This window comes from Pseudopodoces humilis, chromosome 30, assembly GCF_049639895.1.
Source record: "Pseudopodoces humilis isolate 2021_Gansu_Grassland_sample_001 chromosome 30, ASM4963989v1, whole genome shotgun sequence".
Lineage (NCBI taxonomy): Eukaryota > Metazoa > Chordata > Aves > Passeriformes > Paridae > Pseudopodoces > Pseudopodoces humilis.
In genome coordinates this window covers 2,483,003-2,508,114 of record NC_142229.1, presented here as the reverse complement: position 1 = coordinate 2,508,114, position 25,112 = coordinate 2,483,003, and the positions used below count along the sequence as shown (strand labels likewise).

Here is a 25,112-nt window from a genome sequence, read left to right as displayed (position 1 = left end):
TTATAGGGGCAGAAATAAACCCAGGATGGGTTATAGGGGCAGAAATAAACCCAGGATGGGTTATAGGGGCAGAAATAAACCCAGGATGGGTTATAGGGGCAGAAATAAACCCAGGATGGGTTATAGGGGCAGAAATAAACCCAGGACGGGTTATAGGGGCAGAAATAAACCCAGGACGGGTTATAGGGGCAGAAATACATCCAGGACGGGTTATAGGATCAGAAATACATCCAGGGTGGGCTATAGGATCAGAAATGTATCCAGAGTGGGTTATAGGATCAGAAATACATACAGGGTGGGCTATAGGATCAGAAATGTATCCAGGGTGGGCTATAGGATCAGAAATGTATCCAGGGTGGGCTGCAGAGGCTGAGGGCAGCTGAGCTGGATCTGCCCTGGAAAAGCAGCAGCTCCAGGATGGGGTACATTACTCAGAGGGAGGTGCCTGTCCCTGGATCCAGAACGCTTTCAGCATTCCCCAAGGTTATCCTGACCATTTGAAGGGGTAACACATGAGGCAGGACCTCAGTCACTCTGTTCTCCCCACTGCCACAGGAGGATTTGGTGTTCCCAAGCCCAGGCACACCCACGGAGTTCCAGCACCAGAGGGGCACTTTGGCTCCATGTGAGTGCCATCAGATCCTTGGGAAGGGGCTGCAGGCTCAGGGAGCTGCTCCTTGCCCCGGCCCTCTCCAGGTGTGGCCAGCAGGAGCAGCTGGGATGTGCTGCTGAGGGAGCCAGGGCACGGCAGCCTCACCCTGGGCTTGCCCAGCGGGTCTGGGGCTCCCGAGGCAGCCCTGGCAGAGCTCAATTGGAGTTTTGCTGCTCCCTATTTGTAATCCCTGGATTTTGCTCTCACTGCTGTGTTACTCAGCTTAAAGACCATTGACCACACTGAGCTGTGTGAGCAGAGCAGCCTCAGAGTCACACCAGCTTCCACTGCTGGGAAATTAATTTACACAAACTGGGTTTTGAGCTGTTTTTGCTTCAGACACGCTCAGACTGTGGATCCAGCCCTTTAATCCACGTTCTCGCAACTGGTTTTATACTTGCTGTGTGCAGAAATGAACATGTGTAAAAGCAAACTTAATCTGGGTATTCCCATTGCTGCTCTCTCCTTCTGGAACAGATGGCAGCAACAGACACTGCTCCCAACAAAACTTCATTTGCAGGAATTCTGCCTAAACACCCTCCTGGGAGCTGGGATTGGGATCCCTGTGCAATCCCTGCTGCCCCACCCCAGAGCTAAATAACTGAATATGGGATTAGCACAGAGAGGTGCCCTGGGCCAGCCATGCTGCCCAGGAAAATCCCCAAATTCCCATTCCGGCACAAAGGCAGGGCGAGGGGTGGCCCTGAGGGCACACAGTGCCATCAGCACCCTGGGAGAGGATGAGAGATTCCCTAACAAGCACCAGGAGCTGCTGGGAGCTCAACCAGCCAAGGCAGCATCAGTGCCAGGTGAGAGGATCTGAGCAGTGGCCAGAACGGGGAGAGGAACAGTGGGAAACAAAGGTTCACCATCCTGGGGAGTTAATCCAAGGTAACTCAAGGAAACTGTGCCAGCCACCACTAGAAAATATCCCTGCCTTCCACACCTTCAGGGCTGATGGCAGGAATTTTCACACCAGGCTCTAGGGTAGGTCAAGAACATTTACTTTTAAAGCTTCTGGCTTCAGGCTTAAGAGAGTTTCAGCACCTCTGGGTCCAGATAAAACAATTCCAGGGAAGACTATCCCTGATGATGGGGCTGGTTCCCATAACTAACCGGGCTGAACCTGGGTTTCACTCCAGGTGTGAAGTGTCTGAACTGCAGGGGATGCTCAGAGGCTGCCCTGGGCCAGCCCTCCCCAGCCCTGAGGGGTGGAGGCAGGCACAGGGAATGTGCCTGGATTGTGGGAATACAGCATTCCTGGAGCTCTCTGTTGGAATAACCAAACTCTAACAGTGTTCCTGGAGCTCTGGAATAACCAAACTCTAACAGTGTTCCTGGAGCTCTGGAATAACCAAACTCTAACAGTGTTCCTGGAGCTCTGGAATAACCAAACTCTATCAGCATTCCTGGAGCTCTGGAATAACCAAACTCTAACAGTGTTCCTGGAGCTCTGGAATAACCAAACTCTAACAGTGTTCCTGGAGCTCTGGAATAACCAAACTCTAACAGTGTTCCTGGAGCTCTGGAATAACCAAACTCTAACAGCATTCCTGGAGCTCTGGAATAACCAAACTCTATCAGCATTCCTGGAGCTCTGGAATAACCAAACTCTAACAGCATTCCTGGAGCTCTGGAATAACCAAACTCTAACAGTGTTCCTGGAGCTCTGGAATAACCAAACTCTAACAGTGTTCCTGGAGCTCTGGAATAACCAAACTCTAACAGCGTTCCTGGAGCTCTCTGTTGGAATAACCAAACCCTAACAGCATTCCTGGAGCTCTGGAATAACCAAACTCTATCAGCATTCCTGGAGCTCTGGAATAACCAAACTCTAACAGCATTCCTGAAGTTCTCTACTTGGAATAACCAAACCCTCGCCGAGGGAGAGGCTCTGGCACGGAGCAGGGATGGGCTGGAGCCTCCTTCCCTCCCGTTTCCATCTGGCTCTGGGTTGGACAAACACCGACAATGCCCCAGTCAGCTCCCACTTTGCATCTCATGGAACACGAGAGGAGCTCCTTTGTCCCGAGTTATTTCCAGCCCTATGTTTCCATCCAGAGCTGCATCCAAACTCTAATGAAATCAATTCCTGGATCAGAACCAGGGACTGGCTGCCAGCGCTGGGGTTTGAAGCCCTCAGCACCCCCGGAAAAGCGGAGCCGTCGCTGAGGGAGCCTTTGTGGCCCAGCTGTTCCCCAGCCGTGTGTTAATCAGGGCACGCTGTCCTTTAACTTGGAAATAAAGCTGAGTTTATCCCCCCAGCCCAGGGCCAGGGCTGCTTTAACATGTTTAACCCACTTTCTAAAGATGCTGAATTATTTGCAGCAGACTCTTTACCTCGATGAGCCCAGAATTAGCCCGAGCCTTTATGGGATGTTTTAATGGGCAAAGCAAATCTGACCTGGTGAGATTTACCAGCTTTATTAGCAGCAATAACAATTTTACTGTCAACAGCAGTAAATCAGGGTTCATTTGGAACTCCACCACTTTTATCTGGAGCAAGCAATTAAAATGTCAGGTTTTCATTGGACATAATTCCTGCCTTCCATAGAAGACAGACTCCCTGTTTAAGTGGGGAATGTAAAGCTGCCAGTTCAAAGAAATCTAAAATTCTCAATAAAATTCAATCAGGTTGAGGATGTTTGGGGAGTCACACCTGTGGAGCTTTGTTTTATCTACAAACCAGATCCATTTTCCAGAGCACACATCCAGCAATCCTGGCAATTCTCTGCAATGCAACATCCATTTTCCTGGTAATGAGTGAAAATACCACAGAGCTGAGGAGAAGGTCGGAGCAGAAATTGTTCTGACAGAGTAAAGCACACCAGAAACCCGGACACAAATCCAGCCACTCACTGAGCCCATCTCTGCCTCATTTTCCTCTCCTTTAGCACTTCTGCCTCACTGATGGTGTCTCTGCATTTCTCCTCTTTATTTCCAGGGACATCTGCTGCAATCCCTTCTCATTAACTAAAAGCACACATTTCTCTGGGGTCTATTTTCCTTTTCTTCCTTCAGTTATTACCAACCCCAGCCACGCTGGGGATAAGGGGCAAAACCAACTCCTGAGTGATCCAACTGCTGTCATTCCCCAGAAGGTGCTGGAGAGAACTGCAGGGTGCAATTAAAATTCAACATTTCCTTGGGTTTTAAAGCCCCTGCAGCGGATTTTTAAACACAACCCACTTCGAATCTCTCCCTCCAAGAGCAGCCTGGTTATTGCCGTTTTAAGGCTTCCCCATCGTTTTCCTGTTGAGATCCAGCTCTCATCACAAAAAGCCTGTTTAAAGCTAAGCCAAACCCCACCAAATTATTACTTGCAGCAGATTTTCTCTCCCCAGCAACCATTTATCATAATATTTTTAGGTTCGCCTTTTACTTTGTCTTGTTTTTAGAGGGGAAAAGTAATTCCTGGGAAAATGTGCAACAATCTGCTTTCAGTTTGGAAGCACAGGACATGAAAATTGTCTGAAAAGCAGGATTTCTCAGCAAACAGTCCGGAATTTGGATAAAAAGCCACACTTCTGTGAACCTAGCAAATCGAAAAAGGACACTTGAAGCATTCTGGGGGAGAAGAGCCCTGGACCAACACCTCCAGCACCACACAGGAGCTGAGCTCTTTGCTTCCCCCATCCTTCCCCCATCCCAAAGCTTTTCCTTGTGCCCCTGTGCCCATCCCAAACCTCACCTCGGCCGCAGGGACGCCCTCGGGGGGCCGGCAGTGCAGGACAATCATCCCCTCGATGGGAACCTCCTTGCCCTGGGGGTCTTGCTCAAAGTTCTTCCGTAGATCTGCAGGGTTGGACAAAGAATTCCTCACCATTGGCATTCCTTGGGTGCAAGAATTCCTCACCATTGGCACTCCTTGGGTGCAAGAATTCCTCACCATTGGCACTCCTTGGGTGCAAGAATTCATCACCCCTGGCACTCCTGCCCCAAAGCTCGAGGGGGTGTGGGGTGAGTGATCCTGGCACTCCCAGTGTGGCACTGGGCATCCCAGAGCCCCAGGACACCCTGGATCCCTGGATCCCACCACCTTCAACTGTGTTCCCATTCCTCCACTCTCCAAGGCCGTCTGTGTTTGACACAAGCTGTGCCAGAGCGCCAGGCCCAGGTTCCAGCCGTGCCTCCCATCTCCAGAGCCTTCCCACAACTGGAGAGCTCAGAGCAGGGACAAGGTGGGAGCCCCAGGTGCTGTGGGTGAATCGAGGGCGTTGGAACTGGATTGGGAGCGAGAGAATCCAGCCTGGCTGGGCCCTGCCCTGCTCAGAGCAGCGTCTGATACCCTGCTCTGTGCAGATCTCACCCCGACAGCTGCAGGGAGGAGGAGGAGGAGGAGGAAGGGGCTGGGAGCAATTCACACAATCCCAGAATGAACCAGGTCAGGAGAGACCTTTGAAATCATCAGGTCCAACCTGTGACCGAATTCCAGGCTGGGGACAAACTGCAGGCACGGCTGCCCCGGTGCAAACTGAGCTTCAGGAGTGTCTGGCAGTGCTGCAGCACCTCTGGGTGCCTGGGCAGAGCAGAACAGACACAAAGGGCACCTGGATCCAGCCGGGATCACTGGCTCTCTCCCAGGAATACCTGGAGTCCCCTCGCTGTGGAAACCCTCAGGGATGTGCCTTCCTGCTGGAGGAGGTTCCTTTAGGAACTCTCCTCGTGTTCCCAGTGTCCCACAGTGGGGATTTACTGACTTCATTCGCTGCCCTGCTCACAGCTGATGAAATAGAGCCCTGGCACCGCCATTCCCAAAGCCACCGAGACCCCTCTGAGCAGGCTGCTGGCTGCAGGGAGATGCTCACAGTCCCTCATGCTCCTTTCCATGATTCTTTCTTAATGTTGATTTTTTTCCCTCCACAGACAACCAATTTCTTTTCCAGCGCTCTCTTTAAAAAGGCATTCCTTAACAGCCGGCCTGCGCTTGTGCCTACAAATGCCTTTATTAGGGTGAAAAATGGAGCAGGATCCCTTTGCTCTGCCTTCCCCACTATCACAAAGAAATACTCACCTGCTTCTTCGGAGAAATATAAAGTGCTGCAACACTCTGGACTTGCCTCACAATTCAGAAACTTCGGGATTTCGGTGAAAAATTGAAATAAAGGGATGAAATGAAGCCGCCGGTTCCTCAGTGCCCATCGCAGAGGCGCTGGGAGAACGTTCTGGGTTCTGTCAGAGATTGGACCTGCAGGGTCTCATCCCTGACCCTCCCAGGGTGTTCCCCAAGCCATAAATCCCACCCCAGGATGTTCCTGCTGTGCCTGAGGAGCCCCTTCACCTCTGCCCTCCCAAACCGCTGCTTTTGCCACCAAAGCACTCGGCTTTGAGCAGAAACAGCCTGGGAACGGGCAGAGAGGAGCTCAGCTCCCACACAAAGCCTCCAGGCTCCCCCAGAACACTCCAGGCCCAGCTGAAGAGCCTCTCCAGAGCGCTGTGGGGTTAATGGGGTCTCGGGGGCACTGGGAAGAAGAGCTGATCCCACAGCGAGGGGCTGAAAGGCTCCTGCTGCTCCTGCTCCTGCTGAGCCTGGCTCAGATTGCCATTTTGTGGGGCTGGGAAATCACAGCACGGAGAAAAGTCAATAAAAATTCAATTCAGATAAAGGTCCTTTCAGCTCGGCAATGCAGGGGAATTATTGGCTCAGTGTTACGACAGTTAATGCAGTGAAATAAAAAATTGAATTTACACATATTTAGACATTCAGACTGAATCAGCCAACAAAAAACTCTGCCATTAATTAAATGAAGGTTTTCTTACACTGTCCTTTTACTTCTGACAAATGTTTGTTTTATCCTGTCAAATGTTTACCCTGCTAAAAGACACCTTTTTAAATTGTCAGGAACAGCTGGAGCACTCCCTGCAAAGTCTCCCTTCAGGTTCTGCCTTTGCTCCTGCCCTCCTCTCCCAGGGAATGTTTCTCACAGCTTTTTGCAGGCTGCACCTCCTTTCCCAGGAGAGGAAAGGGAAGATCTGAGCTGGGAGTTCAAAGGAAAAGGGTTCACCACAGGTTGGGGGAAGCAATCCTGAATTCTCTGCTGGCACGGGCGGTGTCAGGCTCCTGTTCTGCCAGGAAAACGTCCCAGGTCTGGTTCCAAGAATGGGACGAGGCTTGGAGCAGCTCCTGGTGACAGCCGTGTTTGGGGTTGTGTCTCTGCTGTCCCCCTGGCGTTTGGAGCATTTCCCCTTGTGCAGCCCCCAGCGGGGTCTGTGGGAGGGGAGTGACGACCCCACAGCTCATCAAGGACGTGAGGAGTGGAACATCATCCCCCACCTTCCCTAAAGTCTCCAGGGTCAGCAGCTCCATCGTTTGTTCCCTGCCAAGAGCAGCTCAGGGCCCTGCAGGGTTCCCGTGGCAGCCTCTTGGGGATGGGTTTATCCCAGGAAAGGAGGGAAGGTGTTTTTATCTCTGCTGACTCCTGTGGCTCCTGGGATGTTCCTGCCTGACCACATCCATGGAAGTTTAACCCCAAACCCAGCACCCCAGCCCTCAGAGCCCCAGAAAAGCGGGATTTACTCACAAGCGATGCGCACCGACGCCTTCCTGCTCTTGGAGGTGCCCAGGTGGCTCCAGGCCACGCACTGGCACCAGTAATCCTCGGGGCCGTGGAAATCCTCCACCTGCTGCCTCGTGACGTTGATGGAAACCTCGCGCACCTTCAGCCCTGCGGGGAGAGGCAGAGTGTCCTGGGGTGACTTTATGATACTGGTATCCCCGATCCTCTGGTTTATGTTATATATTAAGTTCTGTGCTTTTAAGACTGGCTCTGAGAGCAAGAGAGGGGGAAGAAGAAGCGCGCAGTTTGTGTTAAGGAAAAACATCACTCCCACACATCCCGCTCCTGGACTGTGGTGTCTGCAGCACAGACAGACAGCGGGACAGAGCTTCTCTCTGGCTTTCAGTTAGTTTTAGCTAGCTGAGGCAGAGGAGTTCCCTGGACCTTTGTTTTTTCCCTTTTTTCCTGGATCTGTTCAAGCCTGCTCTGGACTGAACACCCAGAGCTCACGTCTGGGGCCCACCGGGGCTTGGGCCTCGGCACTTTCCAGCACCGAAAGGACTGATAAGAACCTGAGCGAGCCGAGCTACACCACATGGAAAGGACATTTTTTCTTCCTAGACTTGCCATCCCATCGAACAGCAAGAGGTTTTATTATTTAATATTACTCAATTTTTGTTAAATAAACAGCTTTTTCCACTTCTCTCCAAGGATTTTTTTTTTTTTTTCTTTCCCGGACCAGTTGGTGGGGAGGGGTCATTTCCCTGGGGAAACCCCCATTTGGAGTTTTCCTCCCTAATTTGCCCTAAACTAGGACACAGAGTCAGCAGGGACAGGCAGTGGGGCGAGGCCGAGGCACCCAAACCTGCCCTTCCACCAGCACTGCCGCTTGCAGCCAGGGAAAAGCCTTAATTACTTCAATTAGTGCCACTAGTGGAATTCTGTAAGATGAGCGCTCATAAGGCACCGGGCTCCAGGAATTGCCCCCACCGTGATCTCTGCAGCTCCTCCCTCAGAATCCTTCACCCAGGATGTTTGTCTGGAATTCAATCAGGTGCAATAAAAATGTCTTTAAACGACATCTCCATGCCCTGTCAAACCTCCCTCAAGCACTGGGGGAGCTGAGCACCGCGGCCCCTCGGACCAGGAGCGTTTCCCCCAGCCAGAGGCTGAGGGTAAATTCCAGAGCTCCAGAATCCTCCCACACTTTTTGTGTGGCACCCCTGGGATATTCCCCAGCCCTGCAGCCACCTGGCATGACAGCCTGGGGAGAGGAAATCCAAGCCAAGCCTGGCGCTGGGAACCATTTGAAAGAGTCAGAAAAACATTAAATGAAAATAGAAAACATTCAGGCCTTGTTCTTGCTCCTCTCTCCTCCGGTGCAGTCCCCAGGCAGTTATTTCCCCTCCACTGGAAATGGAGGCAAACCCAATCTCGCCGTATTTCATGCCTGTGGAGTTTATAAAGCAGCAAGAATTCTAAACCTGAACTCCATAAAAATTGGCTTCCACTTAATCTCAGGCATCATTAACAGCTGGGCAGCCACTCCTCAAAGGCACTGGGAAGTCGCTGTGCTCCTCTGGCAGGAGGAGGGACCGGGTTCACTGGGGATGCTCCAAAAGGGGAAGCTCAGACAAGCTTTAAATCCTGTACAAAAATACAGAATATTTGATACTTTTCCAGCCACAGGAAAAGGGGATTTTTTCTTCTTTTCATTAAGGCTGGCTTACAGTGAAACCCAGAGACAGGGACAAACCCTTGACAGTTCCCCAAGTTGTCTCCAGAACCCCTTCAGTCCCTCAAATATTTATTCCCCCTGCAACAAACAAACACAGGTTTCTTGGCTGCTTTTATTTGCATTTTGTTTTCCCCTGTGTTGATGCCATTTTAAACAAAACTGTTTACAAAGCCTCCCTTTATTTCCTGACACGGTGACAACAAACCCAGAGGAACAAAGGCTCTGCCAGAGACCCTGCCAGGAAAATGCACCCCCTAAACAAAACCATCCCTGCTCTGCCAGCCAGAAATCCTTGGATTCTGGCATTAAAACGTTCTGCAGAGTGGTCTGTACAGGTTTAAGGTGAGAGAAACTCCATCACTGGAGCTTCTGTTCCCTCCGAGAGGACGGGAGTGCTGGGGACAGAGCAGGGTGGAGGGTTTGGGATCTCGTTCCCACCAGGAGCAGCTTCCTGAGGGGAAAAACTCTCCCTGGATCATGCAGAGCTGTGCTGACCCCACTGCTCCCTTCACTCCCGAGCTGCTCTGGGGATTTTGGGAGCAGCAAACACAGACAGAGGTGTGGGAGCTGCCCCAGCACAGCCCCTGCTCACAACGACAGGATTTTGATACCAAACAAAAAGAAGGCATCACTTGATGATGAATTTTGGAGAAGCTGAAGCCATTTCTTGGCTCCTGGATGCTGCAAATTTCTGAGCAGGCGTCAGTGAATTCAGGCATTTACAGCTCCAGATTTATTAAGGTGGAATATTCTCCAGCCCAGCTCTTCCTTTCATTGACACGGCGTTTAATTAATCTATAAATCAGCCTGCATTTAGTGTGGCAAACAAAGAGCGCACGGTTTGGGGAAGCTGGTGGTTCAGCGTTTTGAGAATGGGCCAGGTAGGAATTCAGGTCCTCTTAAAGGTCTCCCAATTCACCCATGGACAAAATGAATGCATCCAAAACTGCAGAATCTCGGAGTTGTTGGGGTTGGACGGGACCTCTGGAGAGCAGGGGGTCTTTGGGGGGAGTTGTGCTTTGTTTATGGAGAAAGTACAGCAATTTCCATTTCTTTTAGGAACAACGACAGGAAGCAAACCTATTGGGAGGTGAGGAGTATTCTCCATTTATCACCCCCGTATTTCACCAGCAAACATATCCACCTCCCTGTGCACCTCGGGAAACGCCAGGAAAATCGTTCATGGGGAGTGACACCGGCTGAAAAATCCATTCCGATCAAAGCAGGCACCTCATAAACCACAGCGACATTTTACCTGCGACTCCAATAACTCCAATAAGCACCGCGAGCCCAACCCTTTAAATTATTGTGCAAATTAGAACCATCATCTTTTGTTTTACAGTAGAGCCGTGCAGAATATCAAGTGCTGGCTGTGGCACTGAAATGCTAATGGGCTCTGCTGGATGCTCGAGCAGCACAGACCGGTGCTGGCAGCAGATGAATAATTGCTCTCCGTGTACTAAACACAACGGAGCTGCAGAGAACTTCGGCATTTGTCAGCTTTATTTGTTTAAATGAGAAAAACACTGACAGCAGTTATGGCTGTAATCCTTCCAGTTATCAGACAAGGAAACTGTGCGAGCGGGGCTGAGCCTCTGCTGAACCCCAGCCTGAAATAGCCGGGCAGGGTCTGGAGTGTGCAGGAAATGCAGCAGAGGGAAATTAATCAGCACTTAATTACCAGACCTTCATCACAGCAGCATCCACGAACTCGGCTCTCCCTTGATGAGGCAGAGCACAGAGAGAACAAAGTCCCTGCTCTGCCATGCTTGGGAATAAACAGGAAAAGCAGAGGCAGAGCAGCAAAAACACCACAGGGACACTCCAGGCAAAGCCTTCCAGACATCCCCAGGCAGCAGCGCTGCAAAACCCTCCCTGTCCTGCTGCTCCTCCTCACAGACACTGCTGGGCTACTCTGAGGTTTTTATTCCCCTCCTGTAAAACCAAAATCGTGAAATCCTGGGCTCTGTGCCCGTGCTGGTGACAAAGCTGAGCGTGGGGAGTCCCTGCCTGGGGCTCCCCCAGTGCCTCCCCTCCGCCAGGAGCCCCCACGGTGCTCGGACACGTCCCCTCCATCCAGCACAAGCCTCCTCCAGCCTGGGGCTCTGCTTGCTGCTCTTCCCTTCTCCATATGCAGCGTTTTGATCCCACACGAGCAGTGGAAGGATGGGGAGGGTCGGAGCCTTTCGGTGCAGCGAGGCCCCAGAATCCCCTTTAACCAAAATCCCGTTTTTGGCACAAATCCCAGAGCGGTTTTTCCCAGCTGGAGCCCCCAGGGCAGCAGACCTGGGCTGTGCCTGGGGACAGGCTGGACTCCAGAAACGAGGGCACATCCACACCAAAAGCTCCGACAGCTGCTGCTCCTGGAGGCTGAGGAAGAGCTCCAGGCTGATTCCTGGCTATGGATGGGGATCATGGTGAGAGAATTCCCTTCCCTGCTGCCTCCCTCTGCATTTCTGTGCCCTGAGGACCCTCCTGGCACCTTGGGACTCCTGGGCACTGCCCTGCCTGCTCCACGCTGTGTTTTGGGTCCAGACCTTTGGGGCACCTCCAGCCCTGGGCTCAGCCCGACCCTGCAGCGTTTCTGTGCTCAGGGGAGCTGCCCACGGAACCAGGGATTGGATTTGGATTTTCTCCCAGTCCAAACCATCCATGATCCAGCTCTGTTGCTCCGGGTCTCAAACCCCAGTGATGTCCTTTAAACACCACCTCGTGTTACCAATCTTGGTTTGTTCTGTTATTAACCCAAAGCTTAGAAAACATAATTGCAGCACTCACAGAGAGATTTGCTGTAACCATATGGAAGGAAAGCTTTTAGGGACGACATTTCTCCCATATTGATTCAGCAGTGCCTTCAGAAGTAAAGGTTATGCCTATTAAATTATTTCTGAAAAGGTAACTGCAAAAATTAAAATTCATTCAGATTAGCATTTACAAAAAAAAAAAAAAAAACCCTTTAATACGAAATTTCTTCAGAATGTGTCACTTCAAAAGAATGCCAAGCACTACTTTAGGAGGTGCAACTTCTTTTTAAATGGCGTTTTTGCCTCTAAAAAAGGAATTTCTTGTGTTGCTGGAGAAGGTGTTGTACACAGAGAGCTGCTGCCAAGGCTGGGGGTTGCCTAGCAATGCTGGGAGGGGAGAGGGGAGAAAGCAATAACAACCAGACTTGTGGAGCCACAGCATTAAATTGGTCTGCAATACTTATCAGCTAAATGAGAAAGGCTCCAGGCTCTGCTCGGAGCTGATAAAATCTCCTGATCACTCCCAAACATCTCCCTTCTCCTCTTCTTCTCTTCCACACCCACTGGACACTGTGGAACTCTCCTGCTCGGGTTATTCCAACTCAATTCCTGCCCTGGCTGGGGCTGGGGGCGAACTCCAGGGTCCAACCCAACAAAAATCCCATAAAAACGGGAGTTTCCCTATTTCCAGCTCCTGCTCCAAACTGAACCAGAGGAAGCCCAGTTCCCTGCAGAGCTCCCTGGCGGGGTTGGAACTGGGATTCCCGCTGGGATTCCCGCTGGGATGTGTCCGGGAGCAGCTCCTGGCTCACCTGTGGCCTCGTCCAGGCTCTCGAGGGACACGTGCTCGTTCTGGTGCACCCAGTCCCCGTTGCACTTGAAGAAGATCTGCATGGCGGGCACGGCCCGGCAGCGCAGCACGATGGGGTTGCTCTTGATGATGTAGGAATCGTCCGGCTCCTCCAGGAAATGGGGCAGGGTCCCCGGGGCTGAGGGGATGGACTCGGGCAGGGCCTCGCTGTTCTCATTTCCTGCAAGGCAACCAAAGGAAAAGTCACGTTTTTCACGTTTCTTCCACAGTCCCGTTTCACTGCTGGAGGGAGAAACCAGCTCTGGGTTTTATTTAGGATGGGTTTTACACCAGGAGTGCCTGCAGAGCTGCTGGGCTGGGCTTTGCCAGGCCAAACGCACACAGAGGAAAAAAATCAAATAATTGAAGTGTAAGAGCTGTCAAAGTGCCCCAAAACAGCAGAAAACTGCCCCGCAGGTGGGAACTGGGGGTTCAGAAGCTGCGGGATGTGAGTGGAGAAGCTTTCACCACTCCTGCACATCCTCTCAGGACTGTGATCCCCAGCTGCCATCAGGCCAAGGGAATTCCTCCAGCAGGGGATGAGCCCAGCGCCCTCCGCTCCCGAATTCCAGAGGCGCTGGAACAGAGGCTTTGCCTTCCCATCCCGTCAAATCCTGCCAAAGCCGGGAAATTCCCACTGATCTCCGGCACTGCTGTGGTTTATTTCAGCACTTTGTCAGTTTTTGGCCGGAATTCAGAGGAAAGCAACAGTTCTGAGTGAGAAGGGATTGGTTTCTGCAGGAGGAGCAGAGAGCGCCGAGCACACCCGGTTGGGATGGCGGGAGCTGGGATCAGACAGGGAACAGCCGAGGGCACGAGGGAGGTGACCGAACCCAAAGCAGTGAAATTAAGGCGGGTGAGAGGGAAGTTGCGTTGCTGTGAAGGAAAATGAAACCTTTTCCATGTCTGGGAGATGCCAGACTAATGAGAACGGTGTTTTATTTCTATTAAATCCCAGAGCTGTCCCTCAGCACGGAGCTCTGTGTGCAAACACTCCCCGAGCTGTGCTGGGGAATCACAGCCACCTTCAAACGAGTTCAGTGCTTTCAAGCCCTTCTCAGGGTGCTTTACAAAATATTATCACAACTTTCAGCGTTTTACTCCCAAACATTGATGCCAATTTCCACCTTGTCAGTCTTCAGCAACGCTGCGTCCCTGCAGGCTTTATTAAATCCGAGTTTTATAGGAAATAACAAAAAAATGTCATAAGATTTTTGGAGAGGCTTGGAAATCCCAGGCTCCCACCAAGGCTCCAGCAGTGCTGGAGTGGAGGCAGAGCAGCAGCTGAGTCCGGAAGGATCACCCAGCTGGAGAACTCCCAGTGACCCCGAGTTATTCCACTGAATTTGCTATTTAGGGCAAGGCGGAGAGGAGACAATCCCAGCCCCACTGACATCCCCGGCGGATTTCTCCTGGCAGGTTGTGTCTGCATTGAGTGGTCTGGCTTTATTTGGGTGTCAGGCAGATTTTGGGGCTGGGAGTGGCTCCCTCCCGATGGAAACCTCTCAGGTGACCAGGAAAATGCAGGTGCATCTTTTCCCTTCGCCGTTTTCCTTTGAAAATCCAGCCGAGGTCCAAAGCAGGAATGATTCCCCCTCACACCCACGGACAGATCTTGCTGTATTTTACAAATGGAATTGCCTGAATTCCTCGTTTCAGGATGTTCCTGCCCCAGGTGGAATCAGCACAACATTTCTGGATAAAGAACATTTTCCCCTCTCCTGAAGTGCCCTCAACGCTCAGGATTTTACCTCAAAGCCTCTTCCTCTTGTGATCGCCTTTCTTGTGCCCCAACTGGAATTCACACTCCCCCAGAAGCTGCTGGAACTTTCCCAGGGGCTGACTGCAAATCCCTGAGGTTTTCCATGTCAGTTTTTGGCACTCAGGCCCTTCAGAACTACACAAAAAAAGCCGTTTTGTAGCAGCAGCAAATGACAGAAGAGCAAAGCCTGACACACAATTCTTGTGGTTTTCATTCCTGGAAAATTACCTTTCAGGAAGGGTTTTGTGTTTTATGCTCTGCACGCGAGGCCAAAAGGGACTTTAAATCTTTTTATGACAATAATAGAAATGAAAAAGAAAGGAGGGGAAAAAAAAAAAAAGTTAGGAAGAAGCATTAAATTCTTCTCTGAAATAAACACACTGCTGTTGTCAGAACACATTAGGAGATCTGGACAGCAGCAGACAGGGATGAGTCAGTATTTCAAAACTGATTAGGATAATTTAGATGTTAAAACGAGATCTTAAACCAGCGAAAAACTGTGAATTCTGAACTCTTTTTTTTTTTCTTTTCAAATTAAGAATTATTTGAAGTGAGCAGCATTATTCTTTCTGCATCAGAAAACCCAAACCAAACAAACAAAAAACAAAACCAAAAGTTAAAGTGTCCCCAACAAACAAAGTTACTCATGATAAATACAAATAAATCTGGCAATAAATTGTGCAGAGACTTTTCCCAAGGGGCTAAACACAACTTCTTTTACACATTTTGGTACTAGAAAAACAAAGCTCTAAAATTCCCAAACGGGGCTGAATTCCCCTCTCTGATCCAGCAGCCCTGGGATCAGAGGGAGCTCTTTTCCTTCTCTGCTGGGATTTTGGGATTTGGGATTTTCCTCTCTGCTGGGGTTTGGGATTTGGGTTTTCCCTCTCTGCTGGGGTTTGTGATTTTTTTCCTCTCTGCTGGGGTTTGTGATTTTTTTCCTCTCTGCTGGGGTTTGGGATCTGGGATTTCCCTCTCTGCTGGGATCTGGGATTTCCCTCTCTGCTGGGATTTGGGATTTCCCTCTCTGCTGGGGTTTGGGATTTTCCCTGATTTATGGCACTGCCCTGAAGCAATTCCTCCTGCAGGAGCCATTCCCACATACAAACATTCCCAGTTCCCTCCAAGCTCCTTGTCCAGCTCAGGAATTCCTCCCTCTTTGGTTCCTTTTCCCATTTACAGATGCTGGCAGCAGCACTGGGTTATTCCCTGCTGCTCTGGATGTTTTCTGTCCCAATCCAGAAGGAAAAAGCCTTTTCCCAGCTGGAAACATCCCAGCCCCTCCTTTGGACAGGCCCATTCAGGAGCAGAAACACGACTGGAGATATCCCAATATCCCAAATATTCACATTCCTCCCTTTCCGTGTGTCCAGCGCCGCTGATCCCTGCTGGCCTCCAACCCCTGCAGCCAGGATTTCCCCCAAAGAAATTCAAGTGCCTTTCCCACGTGTGCTCAGCTTGCCAGGGAAGTCAGGGCATGGAAAAATAAAAAGCCTGATCCAGAATAGAGAATTTCCTCATGCCTGGAACGGTTTCCATGATGAAATTTGAGTCATTATTCAGTCAGAAAAGCAGCTCGGTGAGATTTGCCTACATTTGTTTAATCAGATGACCCCGGTCCCCACGCAAAGTGGGTTTTTTGGAAAGCGCTCAGAAATTGATGGGAATGGCAGATTTTGTTGCCCACGTGAAATCCTTTAATGCCTCTGCTGCTTCCCCTGGCTGGGGGATTTGCTGAGGCCCCAGGACAGGGAATTTAGCAGAGACTAAATTTGGAGAGATGGGAGACCCAGAAACAAATCCACTCCAAAGGGAACTCCCAGCTCATCCCATCCCACTCCTGCCACGGGCAGGGGACCTTCCACCACACCAGCTTGCTCATCTCCATTTGTTCCTATTTTTTCAGTGCTTTTAGCAGAATTCCTGATTTTCTTCCTGGCTGCTGTACAGCCCAAAGCCAGATTTAGTTTCGTTAATGAACTTCAAATGCCCTTTCCCAACAATACAATGGATTTCTTACTGGGTGTTTACAATTTTCCCTGTGAGGAAGAACCCTCAATAGATCCGTGAACTCTCAATAAATGAATGAACCCTCAATTAATCAATGAACCCCTCAATTAATCAGTGAATCCCTCAATAAATCAATAAACAATTAATCAACAAACTCCTCAATAAATCAGTGAACCCTTAATTAATCAATGAACACTCAATTAATCGATGAACCCTTCAATAAATCAATGAACTCTCAGTAAATCAATGAACACTCAATAAATCTATGAATTCTCAATTAATCAGTGAACCATCAATAGGGTTCTCTGATTAATTGAGACCATGAATGATAAATGAATCAATGAATTCTCAATAAATCAATGAATTCCCAATAAATCAGTGAATTCTCAATAGACCAAGGAAACCCTCAGCAATCCCAGCACTCCTCAGGGAGCTCTGGTGGGGATCCAGGGATCTGTAAATTCCCAGCCCAGCTCATTCCCGTGTTCCCGTGCTCTCTCAAATTCCCAGCCCAGCTCATTCCTGTGTTCCCGTGCTCTCTCAAATTCCCAGCCCAGCTCATTCCTGTGTTCCCGTGCTCTCTCAAATTCCCAGCCCAGCTCATTCCTGTTCCCATGCTCTCTCAAATTCCCAGCCCAGCTCATTCCTGTGTTCCCGTGCTCTCTCTCAAATTCCCAGCCCAGCTCATTCCCGTGTTCCCGTGCTCTCCCAAATTCCCAGCCCAGCTCATTCCCGTGTTCCCGTGCTCTCTCAAATTCCCAGCCCAGCTCATTCCCGTGTTCCCGTGCTCTCTCCTGAATTCCCAGCCCAGCTCATTCCCGTGTTCCTGTGCTCTCCCGAATTCCCAGCCCAGCTCATTCCCGTGTTCCTGTGTTCTCTCAAATTCCCAGCCCAGCTCATTCCCGTGTTCCTGTGTTCTCTCCCAAATTCCCAGCCCAGCTCATTCCCGTGTTCCCATGCTCTCTCCTGAATTCCCAGCCCAGCTCATTCCCGTGTTCCCATGCTCTCTCCTGAATTCCCAGCCCAGCTCATTCCCGTGTTCCCGTGCTCTCTCCCGAATTCCCAGCCCAGCTCATTCCCGTGTTCCCATGCTCTCTCTCAAATTCCCAGCCCAGCTCATTCCCGTGTTCCCGTGCTCTCTCTCAAATTCCCAGCCCAGCTCATTCCTGTGTTCCCGTGCTCTCTCTCAAATTCCCAGCCCAGCTCATTCCCGTGTTCCTGTGCTCTCTCCCGAATTCCCAGCCCATGCTGAGATCCACAAGTGCTGCAGCTCCCTCTCACCCCCTGATATCCCACATTAACTTCTCCAGACCCTCCTGCTTCCCGTGGATCTAAAGGATAAACTTCCAGTGGCTCTGCCGCAATCCTTCCCATCAAATATTTGGGTGACAGGTGGAAAATTGTTCTGCCAGCTGAGGAAGACAAAATCCATCCCTCCTGGCGATTTTCCACAGTGGAAACTCCAAAAAATGAACGTGTGATAAGTTGTGGAAATCAATCCAGGATATTGTCCTGGCCCAGCAGCGTGCTGGAGATCTTCAGGCACACGAACCCCGCTTATCTGGGTGTTGAAAATCTCCAGGGTGGGACACTCGAGGCTGTCACCTCTGCTCCAGCTCAGGGCTGCTGGGATCACCTCGGGGCTGGCAGAGGGGAGCTCCCTCTGTTCCCTCTGGCCCCAGAGTCAGCCTGGAGGTCACTGGGGAAGGGACAAACTCTGCCCGGGCTCAGGGGGGCACTCAGAGGGACAGGAGGAGCTGGGAGCAGCCCTGGGCTCTCCTCTGGCCCTGGAAGCGAAGCCAAGGCTGGAGCTCCTCCTGTCCCTGCCGGGAGCTCACCCTGCTCCCAGCGGAGCTCTCTGCTCCCCAGACATCCCCAGACATTTCTGGCACTGCTTTCCCCCTGCTCCGCACCCGCGTTTGTCACCCAAAGCTGAGTGTCACCGGGCAGGCCCTGCTGGCTGTGCCTGTGCTGGCACACCCAGGATGCTGCTCCTGCCCATCCCTTTCCCAGCCCCATTCCCTCCCTCCCGTCTCCCATCCCCAGCTCCCGCTCCGGGCTCACTCACACCTTTGTTCCTAGAAGGGAGAGGGAGTTTAACACATCCCACCTTTACCCACAAATTCTGGCCTTCATTCTCCTCTGGCTCTGCCAGAACCATTTCATGAACGCTTCCAATTCCATGGAATTTAATAAGGGACTTTCTACCAACCACCTCGTCCCTGGCCACAGGAGGGGAGGGCATTTATTTTCCCCAGCGAGGATTAATTTGTTGATAAAACATTGCTGGCCCCTCCTGTGCCACAGAGATGAATGTGCATCCTATTGTAATCCCTTCTGGAGCCTGAATTTATTTATATCCGAGCTACACTTATTTATAAAAATGATCTATTACATTTATTAAATATTAAGTGGGTTAAAAACTTGAAGAATCTTTCATGCATTTATTTAACATCTAAGTTTTTTTTTCCTTTGAGCAATATGCAAGCAATATAAATCTTTAAAGGGAAAAAGGATTCTCCAGCATCCCAAACAGATCTGCAACCAGAAGTGTCCCAGCATGGGGTGTGTGAGGAGTATCAAACTTCTCCCCAGCACAGCAACCTTGCTGTGGATCAGACTCCAACCTGGGCCCTGCCAGGGGGAAATTCCAGCCTGGAACCCGGCAACTGTGGCCTTGGAACGGCTGCTTCCACTGGGACAATTCCCAACTCAAGAGGAGCTTTCCCTCCCACACATCCCCGTTTTCAGCCAGAGCTGGTTCCACACACCAGGAACGAGCTGGGAATCCCTGCCCTCCTTTATTCTGTGTTTTTATATAAAGGTACCGAGGAAATGAGAGCCAGGGATGGGGCAGGGGCTGTGGTCTCTGCTCGGGGAGACCCAGGAACAGAGGGAAGAGGAGATCCCATCCCTCAGGGACCCCCAGCAGCTCCTGGCCCCAGCACAGCCCCTCACAGTGACCCCACGGACGGCCCTGCCCTGCTCCTGGGGACCCGGCTCTGCCCCAACCCGCTGCCCTCAGCGACTCCAGCCACGGAACCTCGCGGAGCATTTCTCTCCAGAACATGAGAATTCCCATTTATTGCCCAGCCAGAGACTCTGGAGGGCACAGAGTTCACCCTGAGCCTCCTCCCAGCCTGAATTCAAACCACGAACCCCTCCTGGTGCTGCCAAACTTCCAGCAGAAAGGGATGAGAGAGACAAGGAGGGGACTCCCCAGATTAACTCCTCTCCTGCTCCAAATTTCATGTCCTGCTGCTAAGGTGGATTCCTGCCATGTTCCCAGAGCGGTGTCCCTGATGAGATCTGGGTTCAGTTAATCTTAATTACTGAGACAGCGATATAGAAATGCTCATTTGGGAATAAACTCCCCACAACACGAGCTCAGAGAGAAATTCAGCTTCATTTCAGCCAGGCTGAGTGAGAAACCAGACTCCAAAAACGGGGCCTCCTTCCAGTGCTGCGAGCTCGAGAGCACAGCAATAATCAACGATGAAATTACAATTTAGGGACACTCAGTGGCCGAGTAAGACATCACAGTGCAACTCTCAACAACTGAGCCTTACATCCCTGATGAGCTCGTTAAATCTGGGCTGAGGAAAGCTTCAGCTCCTTCTGCTCCTTCAGGTGACTCTGAATTGCTGAGAAAATTGGGCCCATTAAGTATTAATAGACATAATTCCAACATTCAGTGCCCAATTTAAATAGGAGTTTAGAGGAGACGATTTGGAACCCAGATTTCCCAATTCCTGTAAAATCCTGTACTTGCAGGAATTTCCAGTCCTTGTTGCACTTTGCACAAATTGAATTTAATGATGGATCTTCATATTCTGAATTTTTATTTCATTGTGGTTGGGGAAACAACCTTTATCTGCAATTAAACAAAGTTTGGGCTGTAAAATGTAAAATGTTTTTTCTTACAAAACAAATTTGGGATTTCTGTCCAGTTTATGAGGTGTTCAGTGTCCCTTACAACAGGAAAGATCCAATTAATTGATGTTTTCTACACATGCAGAGAGGCTGAGCCACAGATTTTTTAGATCTCTCTGTAAATTCCATCAAAGCAACAAGTGAGGTTTAAGGAATATTTTAACGTTGTGTTTGCTGCAGCTGAACACAGCGAACCAAGGAGGGCAGCTGGGCACCGGAGCAGTTTTGGGTTCCACACCCAGCCTGTTCTGCTGCTCATTTTGTGCTTTTTCAGCTACAAATAAATCCTGAAACACAACCTCCATGCAATTAAAATTAAATAGTGATGCATGTTGTTAAATGATGTCTTTACAGACCTGCGAGGCTTTGGATTCATTGATGTTTGTAGCTCCCAGCAGCTGTTCTCTGCACTAGGACACGATCGCATTTCGGTGTTAATTGTTTGGATAAGGGCAGGTTTTGCAGTTCTTCTTTCACTCTTCCCTTTCCCATCAGGTGACTTTGGATAAAGCACTGGGAGCAGAGATATCCCGATGGAATGGGGGAGCAAAGCCAGCCCCAGCATCCCCAGGAGCTGTCCCTGGTGTGGGAGGGAGGGAAAAGCTCTCTGCAGATCCCCGGGACACCCAGGGCTTCCCCAGGGCCCTTTCTGGAACCTTCCCCCTCTGATTTGCCACATTTGCTTCATCAGATGACCCCGGTCTCCACACAAAGTGGGTTTTTTGGAAGGCGCTCAGAAATTGATGGGAAAGGCGGATTTTGTTGAGCCCCTGAGCCCTGCAGGGCGAGCAGGACGGAGCCACCAGATCCATCCCAGCTCATCCACGGCCCAGTCCCATTTCTGGGAGAAACCTGCCCAGACCATTCCCAGGAGTCGTTCCCCCATTCCCGAAGCCATTGCCGCTGTCCCCGCGCTCCGTTTCCCTGGCGGTGAATCACGCTCGGGGTGCTGCCGCTCCCCTGACTCTGCTGTCACCCCCTCCCCTCCCCTCCCTGGCACTGTCCCCAGCAGCAGCTTCAGCTGCCTGTTTACTCAGCCCCCCGTGGGGGAAGGAACAAAAGAATACCCCCAAAAAAACAAAGGGAAAGAGGAAAACAGCCCCCAAAAAACCCCATTTGGAAACGCTCTCCCGCAGGAACCTCCCACACCCAACGCCCCTACAGCTGACGGCTTTGTGCAGCACAAAGATTAATAATTTTCAAAACCTGACATTTTCCATCTGAATCACAAGCTACTTTGTGAGAAATCTTTTCCATATCCTGCTCCATGCTGCTTCTCACACAGAAGGGCATTTTAGGCTGGGGCTGCTTTTGTCATGGTAAAGACCCGGCGGATTTCCAGCTGGTGCAAACACGGATTCCAAAGGATCCTCATTTCCCAGCCGCATTCCCTGCTCCGAAATCCTCGGGCCCACCTTGGAGAGCTCCAGTTCCCTTCCCCAGCTCCCCTCAAAGCCAAGCCCTTCCCGGTGTCCCAGCTCCCCCTTCCCCATTCTCGCTTTGGTTTTGAGCAGTTTTACTCAATATTGCTGTTTCTGATCTTTCACAGAATCTCTACAAGGCTTTTACGATGAATTTTTTTCTGTGAATTTCAAAAAAATTCTACAGAATTTTCCAGATCTCCATGAAGGGACCTGCAGGTGACACCAGCTTTGGGATCTCCAGCATTTGCTGATGGGAAAAATTCCTGTCTGTGGGGTCAGGGAACACCAACTCCTTTTGCTTCAGCATTTCAGGAAGGGCCAGCCCAGCATCCTGAGAACCTCCTTTATCCCCTAAGACTGGAGGAAACTTTAAAGGTGAGAATTTGGGTTGATTTCTAAAGGAATATTTTTACTTTTTATTTTTTGCCTCCATGAAATCAGAATTTCCCCTGCTATTGCTCAGTTAACAACCCCAATTTCTTTTCTGCGTGGGAAAGGGAACACCACGGCCCAAACAGCTTTTCCAGCAGATAAAAGGCTCTGGGGAAGGGAGGGCAGTGATTTTCCTCAGGTCCGGCTCAGGACTGAGCTCCTGGTGAGAACAAAGCCGCCCCTTCAGATCCCAATTCACACTTCAATTTTCCTGAACCTTGTAATACAAGTCATTACATCCTCCATGACTTATCCTCAAATTGCTGGTAATTTTTATGTTGAACAAGCACCCATTTGCAGGGGTTTTTGTGCCATTAGGAGTGGGAATATTCCAATTTGGAAGTGGAGGCTGATGGCTGGAGAGGCAGCATCGCTCCCTGTAATGCAGCCCAGGGGCTGGATGCAGAATGGCTCAGAAATACAGAATACAGACCTTGGGACTGAATGCTGGGGCGGGTTATATCACCCAGAGCTGGAAACCTGATGAAAATCTGCTTTTTTTTGTCCCTACCAGGGCAGGGGAAGAGGGCGAGCGGCCACCTCTGTGCTCTCACAACTCACCAGAACAAAAAGCAGCAATAACATCCCACAACACTCCCATTTTTCCCCCCCAGCATGTCAAAAATTATGGAGTATGACATTAAAATCCATCTCCTTCCAGCTCCCCGAGCATGATATTCCAGCTGAGTTCCTCAGTGTTGGGACACGTGGGGTTTATCAGGGGTAATAAACGCCAGCCTCGGTGGTGGGTGAGGATCCAGCTCCTCTGGGAGCCGCTCCCGCTGCAGCCCGGCGCTCAGGATGGAGATCAGGCTGTCGATCCAGCGGTTTTTCCCCGGTTCCATCATTCCCCACGGGAATGTTTACACCCTGCTGCACTCCCAGCCCACACCTGGTTTTTGGATGCTGTCCCAGTTCTCAGTTCGCTGCTGCTCCTCTGGGGAGCTCCTGCAGGTGAGGCTGGCTCGGCTCCTGCAGCAGCAGCCCAAGCCTGGCTGGAGCCTTCCCTTCCTGGCGCTGGGTGAGAGCTACAGATAACCCGAGCTGGTGCCAGCAGCCCGAGCCTCCCCTTCAGCTCCCCTTCAGCTCCAATCTAGCTCTGATTTAGCTCTGATCTCTTTCTGATTTAGCTCTGAATCAGTTCAAATTTAGCTCCTATTTGGCTCTGACTTCCTCCAATCTAACTCTGATTTAGCTCTGATCTAACTCTGATTCAGCTCTGATTTAGCTCTGATTTAGCTCAAATCTGGCTCTGATTTAGCTCTGATCTGGCTCTGATTGATCTCTGATTCAAATCAAATTTAGATCCAATTTATCTCAAATCTAGCTCCGATTCAGCTCTGATTTAGCTCTGATTCAGCTCTGATTCAGCTCTGATTTAGCTCTGATTTAGCTCAAATCTGGCTCTGATTTAGCTCTGATCTGGCTCTGATTGATCTCTGATTCAAATCAAATTTAGATCCAATTTATCTCAAATCTAGCTCTGATTCAGCTCCAATTCAGCTCTGATTTAGCTCTGATTCAGCTCTGATTTAGCTCTGATTTAGCTCTGATTCAGCTCCGATTCAGCTCCGATTTAGCTCCGATTCAGCTCCGATTCAGCTCCGATTCAGCTCCGATTCAGCTCCGATTCAGCTCCGATTTAGCTCTGATTTAGCTCTGATTTAGCTCTGATTCAGCTCTCAGCCTGCTGTTAAAAAGTCAATGGGACTGAAGCATGTGCTTGACTTACAGCTTGTGCTGAACTCCTTTCCCACTCTGGTTAATCTGGGAATTGTGCTCTGGGGTTCCTGAGCCCCCGGCCGCCGCCACCCCTGGCAGAATATCCAGCTCTGCTCAGGGCAGGACTGGGACACACGAGGGAGAGCTGGAATCTCCGACCTCCCTGTGCCTTCCCCGCGGGAGCAGCAGCACGGGGAGCTGCTCTGACAGAACAGGCTCCCTGCAATGTGTCCATGCTGGAAAACTTCCAATTCCTGCTGCTTCCCAGCTGGATCCCGCCATCAGCACTGCGGGGAGCAGAGCGAGGCACAGCAGTGCACAGTCCCTGGGACATGCACGAGTTAAAGGAGACACCTCCAGCAAAGGGGGGTAAATCTGCTCTGGGGCTGGAGCCCTCAGCGTTTTGTCTGGTGGGAGCAGCTCTGCCCGAGCCTCACACGGTCCCGTGGCTCGTGTTGGGAGCGGAGAACAGAGAGGAAGGACACCGGTGACAATTTGTTATTAATGATGTACAAAGCCTCCCTCAGCAGCTCAGACGGCCTGTCAGACACAAAGGCATCCCCGGGCTTTGTTGAGAGGCAGAACAAAGTGGAGAGGATTTCATCTCACTTCTAAACGCCAACTGATCCTAAAGAGCCTTGGGAATGCTGCTGGGCCGTGCCTTGGACAGGGACAGGCTGCTGAGCAGGAATCATCCTCACAGACACGTCCTGAGTATCCCAGGAGCTGACACCGAGAACTCATCTCAACAAACTGCTGCCACCCATCCCAACAAACTGCTGCCACCCATCCCAACAAACTGCTGCCACCCATCCCAACAAACTGCTCCCACCCATCCCAACAAACTGCTCCCACCCATCCCAAAGAGCTGCTGAGCAGGAATCATCCTCACAGACATGTCCTGAGTGTCCCAGGAGCTGACACCGAAATCTCATCCCAACAAACTGCTTCCATCCATCCATCCATCCATCCATCATCCATCCATCCATCATCCATCCATCATCCATCCATCCATCCATCATCCATCCATCCATCATCCATCCATCATCCATCCATCCATCCATCCATCCATCCATCCATCCATCATCCATCCATCCATCCATCCATCCATCCATCCATCCATCCATCCATCCATCCATCCATCCATCATCCATCCATCCATCCATCCATCCATCCATCCATCCATCATCCATCCATCCATCCATCCATCCATCCATCCATCCATCCATCATCCATCCATCCATCCATCCATCCATCCATCATCCATCCATCCATCCATCATCCATCCATCCATCCATCATCCATCCATCCATCCATCCATCCATCCATCCATCCATCCATCCATCCA

The 25,112-nt window shown here is 50.7% G+C and overlaps 1 protein-coding gene across 2 annotated transcripts in view; it reads right to left on the bottom strand.

The window, feature by feature from the left end:
- UNC5D (unc-5 netrin receptor D) overlaps positions 1 to 25,112 on the bottom strand; it is a 94,066-nt gene that overhangs the window by 40,501 nt on the left and 28,453 nt on the right. For both annotated transcript variants that reach the window (XM_088068415.1, XM_014259528.2), the window contains exons 2-4: positions 12,444 to 12,662; positions 7,174 to 7,317; positions 4,344 to 4,447 (exon numbers count right to left, since the gene is read on the bottom strand). In XM_088068415.1, coding sequence (XP_087924541.1) covers positions 4,344 to 4,447; positions 7,174 to 7,317; positions 12,444 to 12,662 — 467 coding nt within the window. The remainder of the gene's footprint in view (positions 1 to 4,343; positions 4,448 to 7,173; positions 7,318 to 12,443; positions 12,663 to 25,112) is intronic.